Consider the following 20,921-nt stretch of genomic DNA (forward strand, 5'->3'; position numbering starts at 1 on the left):
AAGCACCCACAGTTGTCTGAACCTTGCCCTGTTTGACAGCATTCAGTTGGTCATCTTTCTTTGCTTCCTACCTTGTCTTACAGTGGCATGATTATCATAATAACTTTAGTAGGCACACTTACCTCCCAGCAAGTATTATTATCACCTCTGCTCTACAGGTAAGACTAGACAAGGGCCAGGTAAGTTGTGTATCTGTGTTACACAGCAAGTAAGCAGCAAGGCCATACTCAAATGCAGTCCATCCCAAAACCATCAGATGAACACTTGATGGCGACCATACTTTATCACCATAATCCCATCTCAACTTTATGATAATGACTTTCATTAATTAAGGCAGATTTGAAAAGGTCATGTCCCCAGAGAAGACTTACACCACAGAACACGCGTAACATCCTTTCTTGCTACTCTCACGGATTAAGAATGCGCCATCTGGTTTCCCATAAAGCAGGTCCTCTGCTTGTACTCGGTTGATGTCCTCCACAAACCAGGTTTTCTCATCATAATGCGGCAGGTTCTCATCTTCCTCATTGATAAAATAGCTTCTAAAAATTAAATATTTGAAATATTATTCTAGCAATCAGTTTTCTTACATATAAAAGCTAATAAAGTGTTGTTCTCAATCTTTATAAAATTAAGTGAGTGTTGAGTTTTAGACTACTTTCCTATTTACTATGGTACAAAACCTACAGAACTCATTCAGTACGCTAAGACATTTGAGTGGCACTGTATGCATCCAGGTTCCATGTGGGCCATTTCTATGCTCAACTGTGTACTCTGTGTTCTTCAGGTAACTCGTCCAAAACAGGCGCAATGGCCTTGAATCTGCTAGTTAGCCTGAGAGCCCACTTCCCACATGCATGATGGAGCAGCCTCCTACTGAGGGACTTACTCATCTGAGTCCTCATTCTTGATCCCCAGCCAGGCATTCAGGCGTCTCTGCCTCACTCCCCTGTGATTGAGCCATCTGCCAAGAGAGAAGACACTGTCAGAATTCAACTGCTTGTACAAAGTAAGTATGTTAAACCCAGCTAAGCTTTGAAAGACCAGGAACCACTTATTTTTCCAGTCTCTAGAAGAGTGGCCAGAGTTTCCCCTACAGTAGTCTCTGCATTGCTTCAACCTCAACAAGTACCACAACCAATGTCCCTGCAAAAGGGAAGAAACACAACACTTGAAATTAAGCAGGTATCTTTTCTCTTAGATCTCTTCTCTTCTCTTCTCTTCTCTTCTCTTCTCTTCTCTTCTCTTCCTCTTCTCTTCTCTTCTCTCTTCTTTTCTGGAAGCACACACTACTTGCGTTCAAATGTAGCAGAGACCCATAGTCTGAAGTAGGAATATGAGAGTGGAGTATTCATAGGGGCTCAAGAGACAGCTTAGTGGTTAAGAGCACTGACTGCTCTTCTAGAGGTCCTGAATTCAAATCCCAGCAACCACATGGTGGCTCACAACCATCTGTAATGAGATCTGATGCCCTCTTCTGCTGTGTCTGAAGACAACGACAGTGTACTCATATACATAAAATAAATAAATCTTAAAAAAAAAAAAAAGTCAATGACTATGGACCAGGAAAGCAGCTAATGACAGCAGTGGGAGGAAGCAGGGACAGAAGACCATGTGCTCCCTGGTTTCCTGGACAATGGATTTTTTTGGTGTTTGTTTTTTGTTTCATTGAGACAGGGTCTCACTAAGTAGATCTGGCTGGCTGGCAGGTGGTGCACATCTTTAAACCCAAAGGCAGAGGCAGGCAGATCTCTGTAAATTCAATGCCAGTCTGGTCCACAGAGTGAGTTCCAGGACATCCAGGGCTCTGTTACACAGAGAAACCATGTATAAAAAAAAAAAAAAAAAAAAGCAATACGTGCACTAAGTGCAGTGCCACAGTTGCTCAGACATGCTCATGTGTTCAGCGCATGTGTGTGTGTGTGTGTGTGTGTGTGTGTGTGTGCATGTGTGTGTGTGTGTACACCCAGCACAGAAGCACATGTTCACATTTGGGTATCCACATGATGGGAAAGATTCATAATAAATGAGATTAAATACTTTTTATGTAAGAGGTACATGGTGGACAGTGATGAATATAGCTGCCTCCCAAAAAAGAGAAGAGTATACCATCATTTGTGGACAGAACTTTATTCTCTCTAAATAAAAATAAAAAGAGGCCAGGTGTAGTAGCTCACACCTTTAATCCCAGCACCAGGGAGGCAGAGGCAGGTGGATCTCTGTGAATTCCAGTTAGTCTAAGTCAACATAGTGAGTTCCAGAATAGCCAGAGCTACACAATGAGACCCCTCTAGAAAAAAAAAAAAATGCAAAGAATAAAATAACAAAAAAAAATGTTAGAAAGAAAAATCACTCATAAACACTGAGAGCTATTAGAAATATATTAAGAAGTGATTCCTGCTGGGCAGTGGTGGCACACGCCTTTAATCCCAGCACTTGGGAGGCAGAGGCAGGCGGATTTCTGAGTTCAAGGCCAGCCTGGTTTACAGAGTGAGTTCCAGGACAGCCAGGGCTACACAGAGAAACCCTGTCTCGAAAAACAAAAACAAAAACAAAACAAACAAACAAAGAAGTTATTCCTATACCACTGGTGTGAGTGTAAATAATACAGCCACATTTTAAACAGTGTTGGGGGGGGCGGGGGGGTTCACAAACAGAACGACCATACAATTCAGCAATTCCACTCCTCTCATGGCCACAGAGGACACAGCTATTCACAAAAACATGTAGTATTTATATCCATCGTACAAACAGAAGAACCTAACACCATCATGCCATGTGTAAGAAGCCATTTATAAAAGAATGCACATTGCATGCTTCATTTCATGACATATTCTGAATAGCAAGATTGTCCAGGCAGAGTCAAGAAGCTCAGATGTTGCTAAGGGCCAGAGAACAAGGATAATAGGGAAGATAGGCAAAAACTATGTGATTGCTGCTTATAGTAAAAAAAAAAAAGTTATTAAATATGCAGTGATTATTACAAATACCTATGTAAATGCTAAAGACACGGAACTATACTCTTAAAATATGCAAATTGTTTAAGATGTAAATTATATTTTGATAAAGTTAAAAACAAGTGAGACAGGAATGGCAGTGTAGTTCTGCAAACAGAGCCTCAAAGCCTAGCCCAGTGACCATGTACACACACACACACACACCCACACAGAGTGAGGGGAAGGGAAAGGGGTGTTAGGAAGGGGGGTGAATCACTCCAGTACATATTACCTAGTATTCATCATTAATTTAGCTATAATTCTTATGGCAAGCTATTTTAATGAGTTTATTAATATGAACAGAAAAGGACCCCAAAATTTACCTCAGGCTATTTTTTTATCAAGTATCCCTCCACAATTAATCAATATTAATAATTTTATCTTGACCAGTATAAGCCAATGGAATTATAGTGATTATAGTAGAATCTTGTGAACTGTATGTACTATGCGTGTATACATACAACTGAGAAGCTGTCCTTTCTTTCCACCCTGTGGGTCCTGGGGATCAGACTCAGGTTACCATGCTCAGAAGTGGGTGCCTTTGTCCATTAAGCTATCTCTTTAACACTTAAAAACAAAAACAAAAATCTTCTCAGCTGGTCCAAGCTAGTGACTGAAGCCAGGCTTAGACTTCTGGATTTTCCTGTCTCTACCTCCAAAGTGTTGGGATCACAAATACATGTCACCATGTCAGCAATGACCTAAATTCTTCTATTCAAATTATAAACAGAATTTTCAAGGTTCTATGTCTGGACCATGCTACATCATAAATGGTCTGTATTCTCCTAAAGTTTACATGTTGACATCTTAACCCCAATATAATGCTATTTAAAAGTGACAGGATAGAGCCCCGTTACCAGGAGGACCGTCCCAAGCAGAGAGGCCTGAGAAGCTCCAAGAGCACCACAGTGTGCCTGGTGTACAACACAATACAGACTACACACTGACACCTAAAATAAATAAATCTAATATCAAGGGGGAAAAAGTGGATTTGGGAGCTGGGGAGAGAGCAGTTCAGAGCATAGGCTGCCCAGGTTCAATTCCTAGCACCTACAACGTGCAGGCAAAATACTCATACACATAAAAATAAAAAAATGTTAAATCATTGGTTTTCACTACTCAAAGGATCTCAAGTACCTACTAAACACACACACTTTTTTATTTAAACACAAAATTTCATTTTTTAAAAAGAATTATTTATTATTACAGATAAGTACACTGTAGCTGTCTTCAGACACTCCAGAAGAGGACATCAGATCTCATTACCAGTGGTTGTGAGCCACCATGTGGTTGCTGGGATTTGAACTCAGGACCTCTGGAAGAGCAGTCAGTGCTCTTACCCGCTGAGCCATCTCACCAGCCCCAATTTCATTTTTTATAGATAAATTTTTTACATTTGGGAGAAGAAGCATGACCCTGAATAGAGGACAGTGTAGTGAGTGGGTCAGATGTTGCTAAATAACCTTGCTCCCCAATCTAACTGGTCACTAAATAGCTAGCGCCTGTGATTGAGCAGTAGAGGGAGAAAGTGGGACTTGAGGATCCAGTAAGAGGGTTGCAGGTAGAAAGAAGGGGAAAAGAAGAAAGGACTGGAGAACAGAGAAGGCCACCAGGAGAGGAGACGCACCATAAGTACATGGTCAGGGCAAACAGCAAGGAACAGGGACACATGGCTACAGAGGTTGGGTCTTCCTTTCTACCATGGGGGGTGCCTGAAGTCAGGTTGTCAAGCTTGGTGGCCTTCACCCACTGACAGTCTTGCTGGCACCCCCTCTCTACTCCTCCCCGCCCTCTAACAGTGTCTGTCTCATGCACACACTCATGTACATATGAGTGTCGCATGTAGTGCAGGCTGGCCTCTAACTTGCTGTGTAGTTGAGGCTGGACTTAAATTTCTCGTCCTACTACCTCTACCTCTTGAGTACTGGGATTACAAACATGTATCATTTCTTAAGCATAAAACTCCTTTAAGGAACTGCCTGTTCTATTTATTTATTTGTTTGTAGAATTTACTCTTAGGAAATAATTCTACTTCTGTGATTCCACTATACTTTTCTTCTTTATATTTATTTTACCTTATAAATGTTTTGCCTATATGTATGTCTGTGCATCATATACCTGATACCCGCAGAGTTCAGATGAGGGCATCAGATCCCTTGGAGCTGGGGTTACAGATGGTTGTGAGCCACCATATGCGTGCTGGAAACCTGGGTCCGCTGGAAGAACAGCATGAGGTCTGGACTACGGAGCCACCTCTCCAGCCTCAGTATGGAACTTTTATTCTGTAACACTTTGCTAATTTCATCTGAGAGCTCCAAATATTTGCATGAAGTAGAGCCCTATATTCTGACTTAATTTGTGCCATTCTGGGTTCTCCTACTAAAAGGGCTCATTCCTAAATTCTTACATATTACCTTCTAGTTCTCAAGCTCTTCTCTCACTGGTATTTCTAGTTCCAGTACTGCACTAATACCGGTGTGTCCCCAGCACTCACCAGTAATGCACTAATACTGCTGTGTCCCCAGCACTCAGCCCCAGGCTACTCACACAAGGTGCTGGTCCCGGATCTTACGCAGCTGGATCAGGTCTGGTTTGATGCTATTCATTTTTTTATCTATTTCCCGGTTGTCCAAAGCTTGTTTCTTCAAGTCCTGTTCAAGACGCACTTTGCTATCATGAATCTCACCAAGACGTGATTTCAATTTATCATAATTCATCATAATTCTGTGAAAATACATAACACATTAAGTCTAAAATAACAACAGAAGCAGGAAGATCATGAAGCAGAAACAGGGTCCTAATGTCTTGTTGGGTTATTTTGTCTGTGACTGTTTGTTTGACACAGGGTCTCACTGTGCTATACAGACTGGTCTTGAATTCCTGGGCTCAAGCAATCCTATGGCCTATCCTCCAGAACAGCTGAGTTTATACAGATACATGTATATTACTCCCAGCTAGTACTGTAAGAGCAGGTCTACAGTAGCTGTAAGCATTGGGCTATATCAGGGGAAAATAAGCCACCATGTCTATTCTTAGTGAGTTTGCAATTCAGTGGGCATATGTTATATTGGGATCAGGACCAAACAGTGTATGAACACTAACAAAACATCCCTAAACAGTATGAGGTATTAGGAAGACTTTTCTGTAAAAGGTTATATCTAGCCTACGTCCTACAGAATGGACAAGAATTAAGAATTAACACAGATAAAACATAGAAGAGATGCCATTTAGTACCATTAGTGTGAATAGCCAGCAGTTCCATATAACGTTTGCAGCTTGAGGGAATAAAAACAAACAAGGCAGAAAAGTATCACTAAAGAACAGTCTGGAGGCTGGAGAGATGGCTCAGCGGGTAAGAGCACTGACTGCTCTTCCAGAGGTCCTGAGTTCAAATCCCAGCAACCACATGTGGCTCACAACCACTCACAATGAGATCTGATGCCCTCCTCCGGTGTGTCTAAAAGACAGCTACAGTGTACTTACATATAATAATAAATAAATCTTAAAAAAAAAAAAAAGAGCAGTCTGTTTGAGTCTTCGTGAAGTATTCAGTACACTCACCGCTCAATCTCCTTCTCATTCCCCTCCCTGCGAAACCGCTCGATATAGTCTTTACTGTGTTGTTCCTGGGTATGACACTGCTCCTCAAATATCTTAATTGTTTCATTAAAGGCTTCAATGGCAGTCCTCTTCATTTGTATTTCCTACAGAAGGAAACAGGAACAATATACACACTTACGGGATTAACTCTGGTTCAGTGTACTTCTCGGAAAGGTAATGATCGCACAAAAAACTTCCAGAAAGAATAGTGCCAATTCCCACAGGCCAAGCATAATGAAACCGCCACAGATGGCTATCCTGAATACTTAAATAGTTCTATACATTTCCACTGGTAGGATAGTTTTTCAACAAACTCATATTTACTAATTTCAATGAATAGTTATTAAGAACACACTACACGGGAAGTACTACCTGATAGATGATAAGAGAGAGAATTTGTGAAACTGAAGCCTCTCACCCAGAACATGGGTGACTCTGAGCCTCCTGCCTCTGACTTCCAAGGGCTGAGGTGCAGGCATTTGTCACTATGCCTGGCCAATACATTCAATTTATTAAAAAAAAAGATGCCATTTAGGCCTTACTGAGATGATGACATATGTCTGAGCAGAGTAGAAGGATGTAAGAGTAAGGTTAGCCAGGTTTTTAAAAAGTTTTTGAGGCAAACAGTAAGCCAATGCAAACGCTGCAAGGTTGAAAGCAGGTGTCGTAAAGTCAAGAACCGTAAAGCTAGGGAGAACACAGTACAATGAACTGTTCTAAGAAGTAATGTCCAGGCCACGAAGATAGCTCTGTGAGAAAAAGCATTTGACACCAAGCTCGATGACCTGAGTGTGGTCCCGGGATTCACATGATAAAAGAAGTGAAGCAAGTCCTGAAAGCTGTCCTCTGACCTCCACATACGCTACAGTACGTGCACACACACACACACACACAAATAAATAAATAAACACGTAATTTAAAACAACAACAACAACACTAAGCCAGGTAGGTGGTGGCGGCACATACTTTGATCCCAGTGCTAGGGAGGCAGAGGTAGGTGGACCTGAGTTTGGGGCCAGCCTGTTCTGCAGAGTGAGTTCCAGGACAGCCAAGGATATACAGAGAAACCCTGTCTTGGAAAAAAATTATTAATGAAATAAGGTTAGAGTCAGGCATAGTGACACATATTCACAATATTAATATTGAAGAGGTGAAGGCAGGAGGATGAGGAATTCAGGCCTCAAGTATATAATGAGTTCAAGATGAGCCTATGTTATAGTGGACCATCTTTAAATGACTTTTTAAAAAGAAGGGGCATATGTGTAACCATACTCCTTTCCCACCCACCCCCCCATATAAAGAGCCCTGACTAGTATAGAGTTTGGGGATTGTGTTATCGGTTTTGTTTTATTTGTTCTTTAATGCTCCTTAAAGAAGAAAAAAAAAAGGAGTAAGTCTGTGGCAATAGCTCAATCAGCAAAGTACCTGATACACATGAAGACCTGAATTTGATTCCCAGAACCCACATATAAAAGGCAGGCATAGGGAGCTGGAGAGATGGCTCAGTGGTTAAGAGCACTGACTGCTCTTCCAGACGTCCTGAGTTCAATTCCCAGCACCCACATGGTGGCTCACAACCATCTGTAATGGGAATCTGACGCCCTCTTCTGGCCTGCAGGTGTACAAGCAGGCAGAACACTGTAATAAGTAAATCTTTAAAAAAAAAAAAAAAGGCACAGTGATGTGCCTGTGATCCTACTGCTGGAGAAGTAGAGACAAATGAACCCAAAGGCCCACCTGCCAGCCAGCCTCGTCTACAGGATCAACTTCAGAACAAAGTGGACAGTGACAGGTAAGCAACCCCAGAGGCTGACCTCTGTCCGCCACACACTCACTGCAACATAGCCAAAAAAGGGTGTAACTTAACCTGTGTTTTACAACCCTGGCTGATAGGTTGAAAGTTGGTTTAGGAGAGGGAAATGTAGAGGATAGGGCAAGAATTTCAGTTAGTTAGGAGGCTTCCCAAGTGTTTAAGGCTTTATGAACAACTTTCTGGAAGGCACTGCTGGGAGGAGGCGAAATCTTTAGGAAGGAGAACCGGCTGGAAATAATTTAGGTCACAGCAAGCATACTGCCATTGAGGAGTTATCAGAGCCCTGGCCCTGTCTCCCTCTGATACTACACTGAAACATCTAAAACTGTGAGCCATAGGGAATGTTTCCTCCTTAGAGGCCGATTCTCTCAAGCATTTTGCTGTTGTATGTTATATATTACATGTCTCACTATGTAGGCTGAATTGGCAGGCCTGTCTCAACCTCCCTAGCAATGGGATTAAGGTGTGCACCACCACACCACGCCATCAAGTATTTTGTCATAGCAACAGAAAAAAACAGATACACCAGACAAGAAATTAGGCTAGCTTTGGACCAAGATGTTAGTAGTAAAGGTAGTGAGAAATATTTAGATTCTGCATATATATTGAAGATAAAGTGAGCAGGATGTATTTTACTGGTCACAAGTTATCAAAGAGTCTACTAGAATACTAAGGCTTTACCGAGGTAAGGAGAAAGATATGACTCTTCTGAACTAATATAGGAAAGCCTACAGGTAAAACTTAAAATAGAAGACCAGATTTCTGACTGAAAAGAATATAGAACTCTAATGGCTAAAATGTTGTGCTGGTCCATTTTCTTGTGTGAAAAGTCTGGTTCCATTTTATCTTTTTAAATTTTTTTTTGTTTGTTTTTGTTTTTGTTTTTCGAGACAGGGTTTCTCTGTGTAGTCCTAGCTGTCCTGGAGCTTACTCTGTAGACCAGGCTGGCCTCGAACTCAGAAATCCGCCTGCCTCTGCCTAGCTTTTTTAATTATTAAGAATGATTTTGATATTCTGATAATTTTTTGCTACATGATTGTTGTGTCAGGAAGACCACCAAGGAGCTGATCCCAATGTAATCACATTAGGGTCTCTTTATTCCAGCTTGAGCTTGGGTCACATGACCACCTCTGGCAAAGCGGAATGGGAGGGGCCAGCACTGAGCCTAGTTTCAGGCAAGCATTTATAGAGACAAGAAGGGGTCTCTAGCCTGGCCCACATCTGACTGGGGTGCCGTTATGGCCTTTAACATGATTGGCTGGTGCTGGGAGCCAAACCATAAACAACTTCTGCTTTCCTTCTGATTGGTGGTTGTTAGGAAGTGAAGTGCCAGGGGGAGGCTTGTAACCTGGAGGTGCAGATTTGTTGGTGAATAACCGGGAAAGTGGGGCTAGGTGTCCATCTGTTAGTTAACTCAAGCTCAACCTTTAGTCAGTGTACTGGCTGGTTTTGTGTGTCAACTTGACACAGGCTGGAGTTATCACAGAGAAAGGAGCTTCAATGACATCAAGCTGCGGGGCATTTTCTCAATTAGTGATCAATGGGGAAAGGCCCCTTGTGGGTGGTGCCATCCCTGGAGTGGTAGTCTTGGGTTCTATAAGAGAGCAGGCTGAGCAAGCCAGGGGAAGCAAGCCAGTAAGAAACATTCCTCCATGGCCTCTGCATCAGCTCCTGCTTCCTGACCTGTCTGAGTTCCAGTCCTGACTTCCTTTGGTGCAGGAATAGAAACCCTGACTAAGACAGTCAGGTTCTCTAAGATGGGAGTATGAACCCAAAAGATCTGGCCTCTCAGATATTTGTGCTGCTGTGTGCCTTTATGCATATGTGTATTTAATATTAGTATGTTATTTCAATTTTTAGGACCGTTTATTTCATTTTCTCCTACATTACATCCTATCCTCTGTATGGGTGAGACAAATGAGACTTACCCCCAAGCACTGCTATTCTGTTTTCAGACTCCATTTTGATCATAAGGTAAAATTAAGTTCAAGTTCCCAGGCTCTCAGGGAGCTAGGGCTTTCCAGGTGGCTAGCCAACTTCTTTCTCATTCTTCTTTTGTCCCCCCAAAACACAGTGATTGTTCTTAACCAGGACAAAAACAAATGATTCTGACTAATAAAAAATTGTAACTGTACCTTGGCATAGATACTGTCTTAGTTTGGGTTTCACTGATGTGAAGAGACACCATGACCAAGGCAACTCTTATAAAGGCAAACATTTAATTGGGGCTGGTTTAGTTTCAGAGGTTTAGTCCATTAGCGCCATGACAGAAAACAGGGCAGCATGCAGGCAGACTTGGTGCTGGAGGAGCCAAGAGTTATAACCTTGACCCCAAGGCAGCCAGGAGGAGATGTTCTTCTGAACTGGACAGAACCCGGAGCATACACAGGAAACCTTAGAGCCCACCAACAACACAGGGCCACATTTCCTCCAACAAGGTCACACCTTCTCCAATAAGGCCACACCTTCTAATAGTGCCTCTCCCTATGACCAAGCATTCAAAGACATGAGTCTATGGAGGCCAAAGCTATTCAAACCACCACAGATGCCTATGGGCTTTATTATTTTTCTGCTTCACTAAGGTGAATGTTCAAAGACATAGTCAGCTCTCAAATATATGCTGTTGTCCCTGGTTCAGTTTTTGCTACCTAATTTAAATAAAGATCTTGCTTTGCTGGACTCTCATGACTGCTTGGGTTATTTTGGATTTTCGGACCCCAATCCCTCCACTCTCCCCAGCTGCCCCCTCAAATCTCCCCTTTCCCCAGGATCTTCTCCTCAGTTTCCCTTCACAAGAAGAGCAGGCCTCCTAAGACTATCAGCTGGACATGGCATAACTTACAACAGGACTAGCCTCCATGTAGGCATGATGTTCTTATACACTGTGTGAAGTGTATACTTGTGTTGTTCAAATGCTGAGTCCTCTGCCCTCATATAGCTGGGCTCAACTCTGACTAGAATCATAACTTAAGATAACCCATTTATTTTAAACTACATTCTACCACGTGGCTGGTTACCTGTGCTCAGGTATCCTGAGTCCATCTCCTTATATCTCCCCTGGGCTCTCTCCCAGAATTCTTTCTCTCACCTCTATGTCCTGCCTAAGACATAGACTATAGGCTTTTTAATTGACAGGTAATATACCCATACAATATAGAAGACATTCTCCCTATACCTAAACCCTCATATTAAGGCTGGAGAAGACAATATGGTAGGAGGAAACGGGTCCCAAAAGCAGGCAAAAGAGTCCTACAGAATGCCAAGCTGTATAAACATAACATATATGCAAAGGGCCTCACTCAGACCCATACAGGATCTATGACTCTGTGACCCCTATGAGCCCTGCTTAGTTGATTCTGTGGGCCATGTTCTCATGGTGTCCTCGACCCCTCTGGCTCCTATGAGAGTGATCCTAGCAAAGACTCCAGTAATGGGGACACAGAGACTGAACTGGCTGTCTTCTATAACCAGGCAAGGCTCCTAGCAGTGGGACTGGGACACCAACACAGATACAAAACTGTCGACCTATAATTGTTCAGCCTATAAGATGTGCTGGGGTAATGGTGGCACAGGACTTGTGGGAACGGCCAACCAATCACTGGTCCAACTTGAGGACCACACCATGAGAGGGAACTCACACCTGATACTCCCCAGACAGACGGGAACCAGAGGCTGGACAGCCTAGAGACCCAGGATAGAATCAAACACACACTGGCAAAAAAACTCAGATCCTAGCCCAACTGTCATCAGAGAGGCTTTACCTAGCAACTGAAGGGAGCAGATGGAGAGACCCACAGCCAAACACTAGGTGGAGCAAGGGGAACCCCACAGAAGAGGAGAGGAAGGACTAAAGGAGCATCAAGGACACTTGTTTATTTTTATGTGTGTGTTTGCCCAAATAAGTCATGTATCATGTGTGTGCTTGGTGTCTATACCTTTATTTCAAGTTCCATTGTCTTCTATTCCTTTAGCACAATGAGCCTCATTATTGAGAGATTTATAGACTGACTCCATTCAAGTGGTCAATAGTACATGGATAGTGAAACAGCCATTCATAATATCAGGCTTTATAGTTAGTAAATTAGGGGATTTTCTTCCAGAGCTTGAGATCAAAACCAGGAAGCTACAAATGCTGAATTTGTTCTTGATTCTTGGAAACACTTGCTCTATCAGTGAGCTATACACCTAGACCTGCCTCTTTTATTTTATATGATGTGAAAAGAAAATGAATAAAAGAATCATTATAGGGCTAGAGAGATAGCTCAGTGGTTAAGAGCACTGACTGCTCTTCCAGAGGTCCTGAGTTCAACTCCCAGCAACTACATGGTGGCTCACAACTATCTGTAATGGGATCCCATGCCCTCTTCTGGTGTGTCTGAAAACAGCTACAGTGCACTCACATATATAAAATAAATAAATAAATAAATCTTTTGTAAAAATCATTATAGGCATAAAACATACATAAATGTAATCTTGGACAATATATAGCAAACTATAGGATTAGGGCATGTTGGCATAAGTTTTAGTATTAGCCCTTGTACTTGAGAGGTGGAGACGCATAGATCTCCATGAGTTCAAGGTTAGCCTGGTCTACATAGTGAGTTCCAGACTATCCAGGGCTATATAATGAGAGCTCATCTCAACAAAAGAAGGGGGCAGGCAGGGACAGAGATGTATAATAGTAGTGTTTATGTAAAATCACTAAGATTTTTTTAGCTGTAAATTAACCCAACTATATACCTAATAGGCATAATAAAGAACACTCCATACAGCAAGAATAGAATATAGGTAATTCTTAAATAAAAATATTATATTCCAAATATTATATCCAAAATATATCACACTAGACCACAAAACAAGTTTTAGTAAGTTTTAACTTATTTTTTCAGATCTATTTATTTATTTATTTTGGTTTTTCGGTAGCTCTGGCTGTCCTGGAACTCACTTTGTAGACCAGGCTGGCCTCAAACTCAGAAATCCACCTGCCTCTGCGATTTATTTAATTTTATGTGTACGAGTGGCATGCATGTGTACATGTACACCACATGTGTGCCCAGTGCCACACACTCTAGGTCAGAAGAAGGTATCAGATTCCCTGGCAGTATAGTTAAAAATCGTTGTGAACCACCATTGAGTGTTGGGAACCAAACCCAAATGCTTTGCAAGAACCAGTATCCTTACTTGGCTGCAGTGGTACATGCTTTTAATCCCAGCACTCTGGAGGCAGAGGCAGGCTGGCCTGATCTACAGAGCAACTTCCAGGACAGTCAGGGCTACACAGAGAAAAATGGTCTCAAAACAAAACACAACAACAAAAACAACAAGTATTCTTAAATGCTGAGCCATCTCTCTAGCCTCAGGTGTTAATAAATTGTAAGACTACAATCATACAGAGGACTTTTTCTGATCCACAATGAGAAGGAAATCATAGGAGAAAAGCTAGAAAAGTCAGAGATGTACAAAAATTAAATGTCATGATCTGAAACAATTAATGGTTCAAAAATAAACAACAAAGGCCAGGCATGGTGGTGTATGTATGCCTTATCCCAGAAGCCTTGTGAGCTGGTGGCAGACAGATCTCTGTGAGTTATCACAGTGAAGTTCCAGGTTAGCCAGGGCTACCTAGTGACACTCACCTCATAAAATAATGTAAAATAAATAAATAAATGACAGACAAAATTAGAAAATGCCTTGCGAAACATGAGACCTGGGCACTCCATAAGAACACTTACAGGACACAACAAAAGCAGCTATCCACGGTATTTATAGATGCAAACACCTACGGTTAAAAACAGTAGAGTGATCTACTGATGTTCCAGGAAAAACAAGGCTACACAGAGAAACCTCATCTCCAAAAATCAAAAACAAAAACAAGACAGACGGTTGGTAGAGAGGGATAGGAGTTCAAAGGTTCACTGGTGTGCTGGTCAGTTCTGTTAGCGGACACAGGGTAGGGCCTTCTCAGAGGAAAAAAACCTTGTTGAGAACAGCCTGTACCAGGCTGGCCTGTAGGAAGGTCTAAGGGACATTTTCTGGATTAATAACTGGTACGGGAGAGCCTAACCTGCTGTGGGAGGTACCACCTCAGAGCAGGTGCTCCTGGCTTGTATTAAGCAGGCTGAGCAAGTCACGGGGAGCATGCCAGTAAGCAGCATTCTTCTATGGTGTCTGCTTCAGTTCCTGCTCTGAGTTCCCCTCCTGATAGAATACAACTCTAAGATGAAAAATCACCCAAAGAAGGGTCTTTCCCATGTTGCTTTTGGTCACGTTCTTTTTCTCAGTGAGAAGACAGCTGACATATGGTATAAAGGCCCTGGGACTCAGACCTCGGGAATCCACAACGTTGTCCTCTGACCTGCAGAAGTGTGCAGTGACACTAAGTGTCCTCATACATACTACTCATAAGTTATTTTCTAAAGAGATATGTGCTCTCAAATCAACTATATAACTGGATAACATAAGTAACTAAGGAAAAAAGAAAAAAGCAAATGAAATACAAAGCTAGCAGTAAAAAGGAAGCAATAAAGATGAGAAGAGAAAGCCAACACATTGAGGGATGATGATGCCATCATCAGACCTGTCAGACCAGCACTCCAGGTACAGGTAAAAGGGCCAGGAAGACACTGGGCTAAATGAGACTGAGTCGCAAAGAAACAAAAACAAAAACACAAAGAAACAACAACAAAAGGAAAGGGAAGAAGAGTGAGAACATGAGATAGGAAGGAAGGGGAAATCAACAAAATCAAAACTGTTCTTTAAAAAGATCAACAGAATCAACAAAACTTTAGTTTAAAGTAAGTATTTAAAAAAAAAAATCCCAAAGACAGGACGATACTACCAGCTTTATGAAAATAAATGAGAAGCCACTTAAAGCAGAAAACCTCAGGCTGGGAGATGCCTCAGTGGGGACGAGCATCTATTGTTCTAGCAGAGGACGCACATTTGATCCCCAGTATACAGGACAGCTCACAACCATTCATATCTCCAGCTCTGACGGCTTCTTCTAACCTTATGGGCACCAGGCATGCAAGTGGTGCACAAACATGCAAGAAAACACATAAATGATTTTTGTCCTAAAAATCACAAAACCAGCTGGGCAAGGTGACACACACCTTTAATCCCAGCACTCAGGAGGCAGAGGCAGGCAGATCTCTGAACTTAAGGCCAGCCTGGTCTACAGAGCAAGTTCCAAGATTGCCAGGACTACACAGAGAAACCCTGGGCAGGGAGGAGGGCTTCCTTTCTTACTAGAAATATGGTGGTGGTGGCTCATGTTAGATACAGAGAGCATAAAACAGAAAAACCTGAGAATCATGCTGACAGAGGAGCTGCTGACACTGCCTTGTACTGCCCATATGGACAAAAATTATTTTCTATCTCAGGGATTTGAAATTTGGTAATTTTATCATTTATAATATTACCTAATTTTGACAAAGTTTTTTGGAGACAGGTTCCCATGTATCTCAGGTTAGCTTCCAACAGCTACACAGCGGAGGGTGACCTTGAATTTCTGATGCTCCTGCTTCCAACTCCCCAGTACCAGGGATTAAAGGCTTGTACCACCACACCCAGATTAATATGATGCAAGGATCAAACCTAGGACTTTGTGAATGACAGGAAGCAATCTGCACTCTACCAGTCAAGCCCCATTCCTGACCCCCTGAGTTAACACTGACAGACAGCAGGCGATCCAGCCAACTGTTCAACATCTACCAACCATGATACTGCAAAGATCATCTGGGGCAAGCTCCCTCGAGCTTCCTTTTCTTCCTAAAGGCAGGGTCTCCCTCACCTGTGATGTCCTTGTGTACTCTTCATACAGCCTGTCATACTCTTTGCTCTTCTCCTGATATTGAGAGTGGAACTCCTGCAGATTTTTACCTACTGCATCAATGTTATCTTCTTTTACCAACTGATCCTACACAGACAGAAGAAAATAAAATGAAGCAATGTTATTAATTCTGACATGTTTTTACAGGTCTATTTACATTTAAATTATATTTCAACTTTAGAAGTCCTGTTTGGATAGCAAGCACCCAAAAAACTGCTTTGATCTTATAAAGATTTTGTTTTGTTTTGTTTCTTGAGTTAGGGTCTTAGTATGTAGACCAGGCTGGCCTTAAACTCATAGTGATCCTCTGCCTCACTAGTGCTGGGATTGAAGGCATGCACCATCCACCCAGCAAGAAAAACACCTTTTAATTAACACTAAGATCAGAGGGGGGAGGGGAGGGGACGGGAGGGGGAGGGGACGGGAGGGGGAGGGGAGGGGAGGGGAGGGGAGGGGAGGGGAGGGGAGGGGAGGGGAGGGGAGGGGAGGGGAGGGGAGGGGAGGGGAGGGGAGGGGAGGGGAGGGGAGGGGAGGGGAGGGGAGGGGAGGGGAGGGGAGGGGAGGGGAGGGGAGGGGAGGGGAGGGGAGGGGAGGGGAGGGGAGGGGAGGGGAGGGGAGGGGAGGGGAGGGGAGGGGAGGGGAGGGGAGGGGAGGGGAGGGGAGGGGAGGGGAAGGGAAGGGAAGGGAAGGGAAGGGAAGGGAAGGGAAGGGAAGGGAAGGGAAGGGAAGGGAAGGGAAGGGAAGGGAAGGGAAGGGAAGGGAAGGGAAGGGAAGGGAAGGGAAGGGAAGGGAAGGGAAGGGAAGGGAAGGGAAGGGAAGGGAAGGGAAGGGAAGGGAAGGGAAGGGAAGGGAAGGGAAGGGAAGGGAAGGGAGAAGGAAAGATAGATGGGGCTGGAGAGGTGGCTCAGTGCTTAAGGGCACTGGCTGCTCTTCTAGAGAACCCAGGTCTGGTTCCCAGCACCCATGTGACAGCTAGCAACCATTGTAACTCAAGTTCCAGGAAATCCAATGCCCTCTTCTGGCCTCAGTGGGCACCAGGCAGAATACCAGGCAGGCAAAACATTCATACACATGAAGCAAAATATAATAAAATTTTTTAAAAAGAGAGAAAGAACTAGGCCTGGAGGAACTGTGGGGATGGCTCCGTGGTGGGGAGTACTTTTGCACATCCAGCAATCTACAGCTGTCTGTAACTCCAGCTCCAATGTAACGTCATGTCTTCTGGGCTTTCAGACACTCACACACGCACACACTAGCACACATACATAAAACTTTCAAATTAAAAAAGAAAAAAGGAAATGGGGCTGGAGAGATGGCTCAGTCAGTAAGTGCTTGTTGCATAAACATGAAGATTTGAATCTGGGGCTGGAGAGATGGCTCAGCAGTTAAGAACACTGACTGCTCTTCCAAAGGTCCCAAGTTCAAATCCCAGCAACCACATGGTGGCTCTATAATGAGATCTGATGCCCTCTTCCGAGGTGTCTGAAGACAGCTACAGTGTACTTATAAATAAATAATAAATCTTTTAAAAAAAATTTGAATCTGATCCTCAGCACCTAAGTACAATGTGAGGTTTGGTGGCACACACTTGGATCCCACTGCTAGGGAGGCAGAAATCGGTGGATTCCTGGGTCATCCGGCCTAGGCTAATCAGTAAACCCCAGGTTCCAATAAGAGCGACTCACTACACAAAGGTGAATGGTTCCGAGGACTAACTCCTGAGATGATCTCTGAGCTCACACACACCCCACCCCCAAAAGGTGAGGTGTGATAGCAAAAACCGAGAATCCCAGAACTCAGGAGAGTGGGGCAGGAAGGTCACTGTCAGTTACATAGTGATCTCAAAGCCAGCACACATACATGAAACCCTATTTCAAAAAACAAAACCAAAAACACTAAATTAATGTAGTTAAAATATTACTTAAGACTATATCTTATTCTTTTCTTTTTGAGATAGGGTCTCACATAGCCCTGGCTAGCCTGAAACTCACAGAGACCTACCTGTTTCTGCTAGGATTAAAGGCATGCCCCACCACACTCAGGATTAATTAGGACAATAAATATAAACCAATAAGCCTAATAGAATAAAATTATATGAACTAATTCCACAAGAACCCCTATGGTCGTACCTGTTGGTATCTGGATACTGGGTATGTCAGCTTCACGTCGAGTTTGGGATTGTACTGAGCGAGAGACTCGTGGTGATAGTGGTTAATAAGCTCCACCACAGAAGTAAACGTCAGGGGCTCAGAGAAGCCATATTTACCATCCCGATGATAGATCTTTATTAATTTATTATTTCCTCCCTTCCTGTGAACAATAAAACAGTAATTGTAGCATTGTCCCCAAAGTCCTAGTAAAACACTAATTTCATATGGAGATATAAAAACTTAGTTCACATCAAATAAATGTGTTATTTTGCTAATAAGCAGAAGTGGTAAAACAGCACATATAATTATGTGTGTAAAACTATATATTATTTTATATTATTTTCTTACCTTTCTTTTTATTTTGCTTTGCTTTGTTCTGTTTTGTTTAGTGTTTTTATGACAACATCTCTGTGTAGCCATGGCTTTCTTAGAATTTGCTTTGTGGAACAGACTGGTCTTGAACAGCTGAGATCCTCCTGCCTCTGCCTCCAATCATAGGGCCATCATACCTGGACTACTTCTTTTTTTGTTTTGTTTTTTTGTTTTGTTTTTGTTTTTTGTTTTTGTTTTTGTTTTTGTCTTTTCTTCTCCTATTTGTTTGTCCATAAAATACCTTAGTTATTAAAAATCAACACATCTGGAATGGTTATGGTTGTGTAACATCTTTATTCTCAGGCAGAGGCAAGAGAATCTTTGTGTGTTTAAGGCTACCCTGGTCTACATAAGGAGTTCCAGAAAAGCCAGGGCTACATAGAGAGACTGACCCTGTCTCAAAACAAAATACCCAAATCTATATAACAGTCAATATCAAGAAACTTAGCGGGGCTGGTGAGATGGCTCAGTGGGTAAGAGCACCCGACTGCTCTTCCGAAGGTCCAGAGTTCAAATCCCAGCAACCACATGGTGGCTCACAACCATCCGTAACAAGATCTGGCGCCCTCTTCTGGAGTGTCTGAAGACAGCTACAGTGTACTTACGTATAATAAATAAATAAATCTTAAAAAAAAAAAAAGAAACTTAGCCTAAAATATTACTTAAAAATAACAAAAAACCCTAAAATGTAAATAAATTGATTATTTTTTATTATTTTTTTATTTGTCACAGAGAATAGAGGCAATTTCTGTCTTTGAGCAGAAGCAGAAGCCATCTCTCTATAAAAGGAATTATAAACATTTTTTTCAGTATTACCAATATACTCAAGGTTCATATTACAGATATAATTCGGTGCTTAAGTACCTCAGACCATCTTTATTTACTAAGTTAAATCCAAATAATCCCTTAAAGATCATTTCTAAGACAGGTATGGTAGTACATGCCCGTAAGCCTGGGGCTCTAAAGGAGAGTCGCAAGTGTGAGCCCTGTGTATCTGGGCTGCAAGGCCCTTCCCCAGAAAAGAAAATCAAAGAGAAGAAAAGAAGGGGAAATCGAGAAGAAGAAAAAAGGAATTTATAACTAAAATTAAAATGGCAATGTTTTATAAGCCCCATAAAGCATCATGTAAGCCCATACCAGGTTGATTATCCTATAACAGCAAAATCCCGCGCTGTTCCCACTCAGGTTTTCTAACAGAGCCATGATGTGGGGTAGGGGTTATAGGCTTTATACTGTGCGTTTATAATACATGACAGATGATCCACTGGGACTTGTGAAAGGCTAAGTAACTCAGGCCTGACTCTATAGACTGGTTAAAACTCTAATTATACAAGACTTAAGTCAGTATTTAGGTGGGTGATGAACTAGTCATATAAAAGGCACATTACAAAGATCAACTAATGGTATGTGATTAGTATAGGTGTATACACGTATATAACATATATAGAGAGACATATATATATATATATGTAGACAATAAATCCAAGATGGTCTGTCTCACTTAAAACTCATTCAAATTAATGCGCTGGACATCTATAGAGGACACGAAGTCCTTGTGCTCACAGATAAGCACTAGGAAAAAAGAAGGAGGAAAGAGGTGGGGGGGGAGGTGCATACACCTGCTTTACTCCGGAGGCTGGGAAAAGACATAGTTAATAACCTGGTAAGGTGGCTTGAATAAGAATGGTCTCCATAGAAAGGCTCACAGATTTGAGTACTTGGTCACCAGGGAGTGGCACTATTTGAAAGGATTCAGAGATATGGCCTTGTTGGAGGAAACACTTCCTCCAAGTGTGTCACTGTGGGCTGAGTTCTGAGGTTTCAGAAACCCATGCCAAGCCCAGCCTCTCTTCTTGCTGCCTTCAGATCTAGACATAGACCTGTCAAGTACTTCAATATCGTTTCTGCCTGCATGCTACCATGCTCCCTGCCTTGATGACAAGTAGACTAAACCTCTGAATCTGTAAGCCAGCGCCAATTAAATGTTTCCTTTTTAAGACTTGCCTTGGTCACGGTGTCTGTCTGCAGCAGTACAATACTGATGATCTCTGCTATCTGTAGGGCCAGTCTTTTTTTAAGATGTATTTATTTATGTACTTAAGTGTTCTGTCTGCACGTTCATTGCACACCATAAAAGAATCAGATCCTATTACAGAGGG

At 42.4% G+C, this 20,921-nt stretch overlaps 1 protein-coding gene across 2 annotated transcripts in view; it reads right to left on the minus strand.

The window, feature by feature from the left end:
- Pik3r3 (phosphoinositide-3-kinase regulatory subunit 3) overlaps positions 1 to 20,921 on the minus strand; it is a 74,021-nt gene that overhangs the window by 10,003 nt on the left and 43,097 nt on the right. For both annotated transcript variants that reach the window (XM_085839067.1, XM_021160061.3), the window contains exons 4-9: positions 18,370 to 18,550; positions 16,202 to 16,327; positions 6,558 to 6,700; positions 5,544 to 5,720; positions 890 to 964; positions 372 to 542 (exon numbers count right to left, since the gene is read on the minus strand). In XM_085839067.1, coding sequence (XP_085695193.1) covers positions 372 to 542; positions 890 to 964; positions 5,544 to 5,720; positions 6,558 to 6,700; positions 16,202 to 16,327; positions 18,370 to 18,550 — 873 coding nt within the window. The remainder of the gene's footprint in view (positions 1 to 371; positions 543 to 889; positions 965 to 5,543; positions 5,721 to 6,557; positions 6,701 to 16,201; positions 16,328 to 18,369; positions 18,551 to 20,921) is intronic.

This window comes from Mus caroli, unplaced genomic scaffold (genome assembly GCF_978045245.1).
Source record: "Mus caroli unplaced genomic scaffold, Mus_caroli_1 scaffold_6, whole genome shotgun sequence".
NCBI classification, from domain to species: domain Eukaryota; kingdom Metazoa; phylum Chordata; class Mammalia; order Rodentia; family Muridae; genus Mus; species Mus caroli.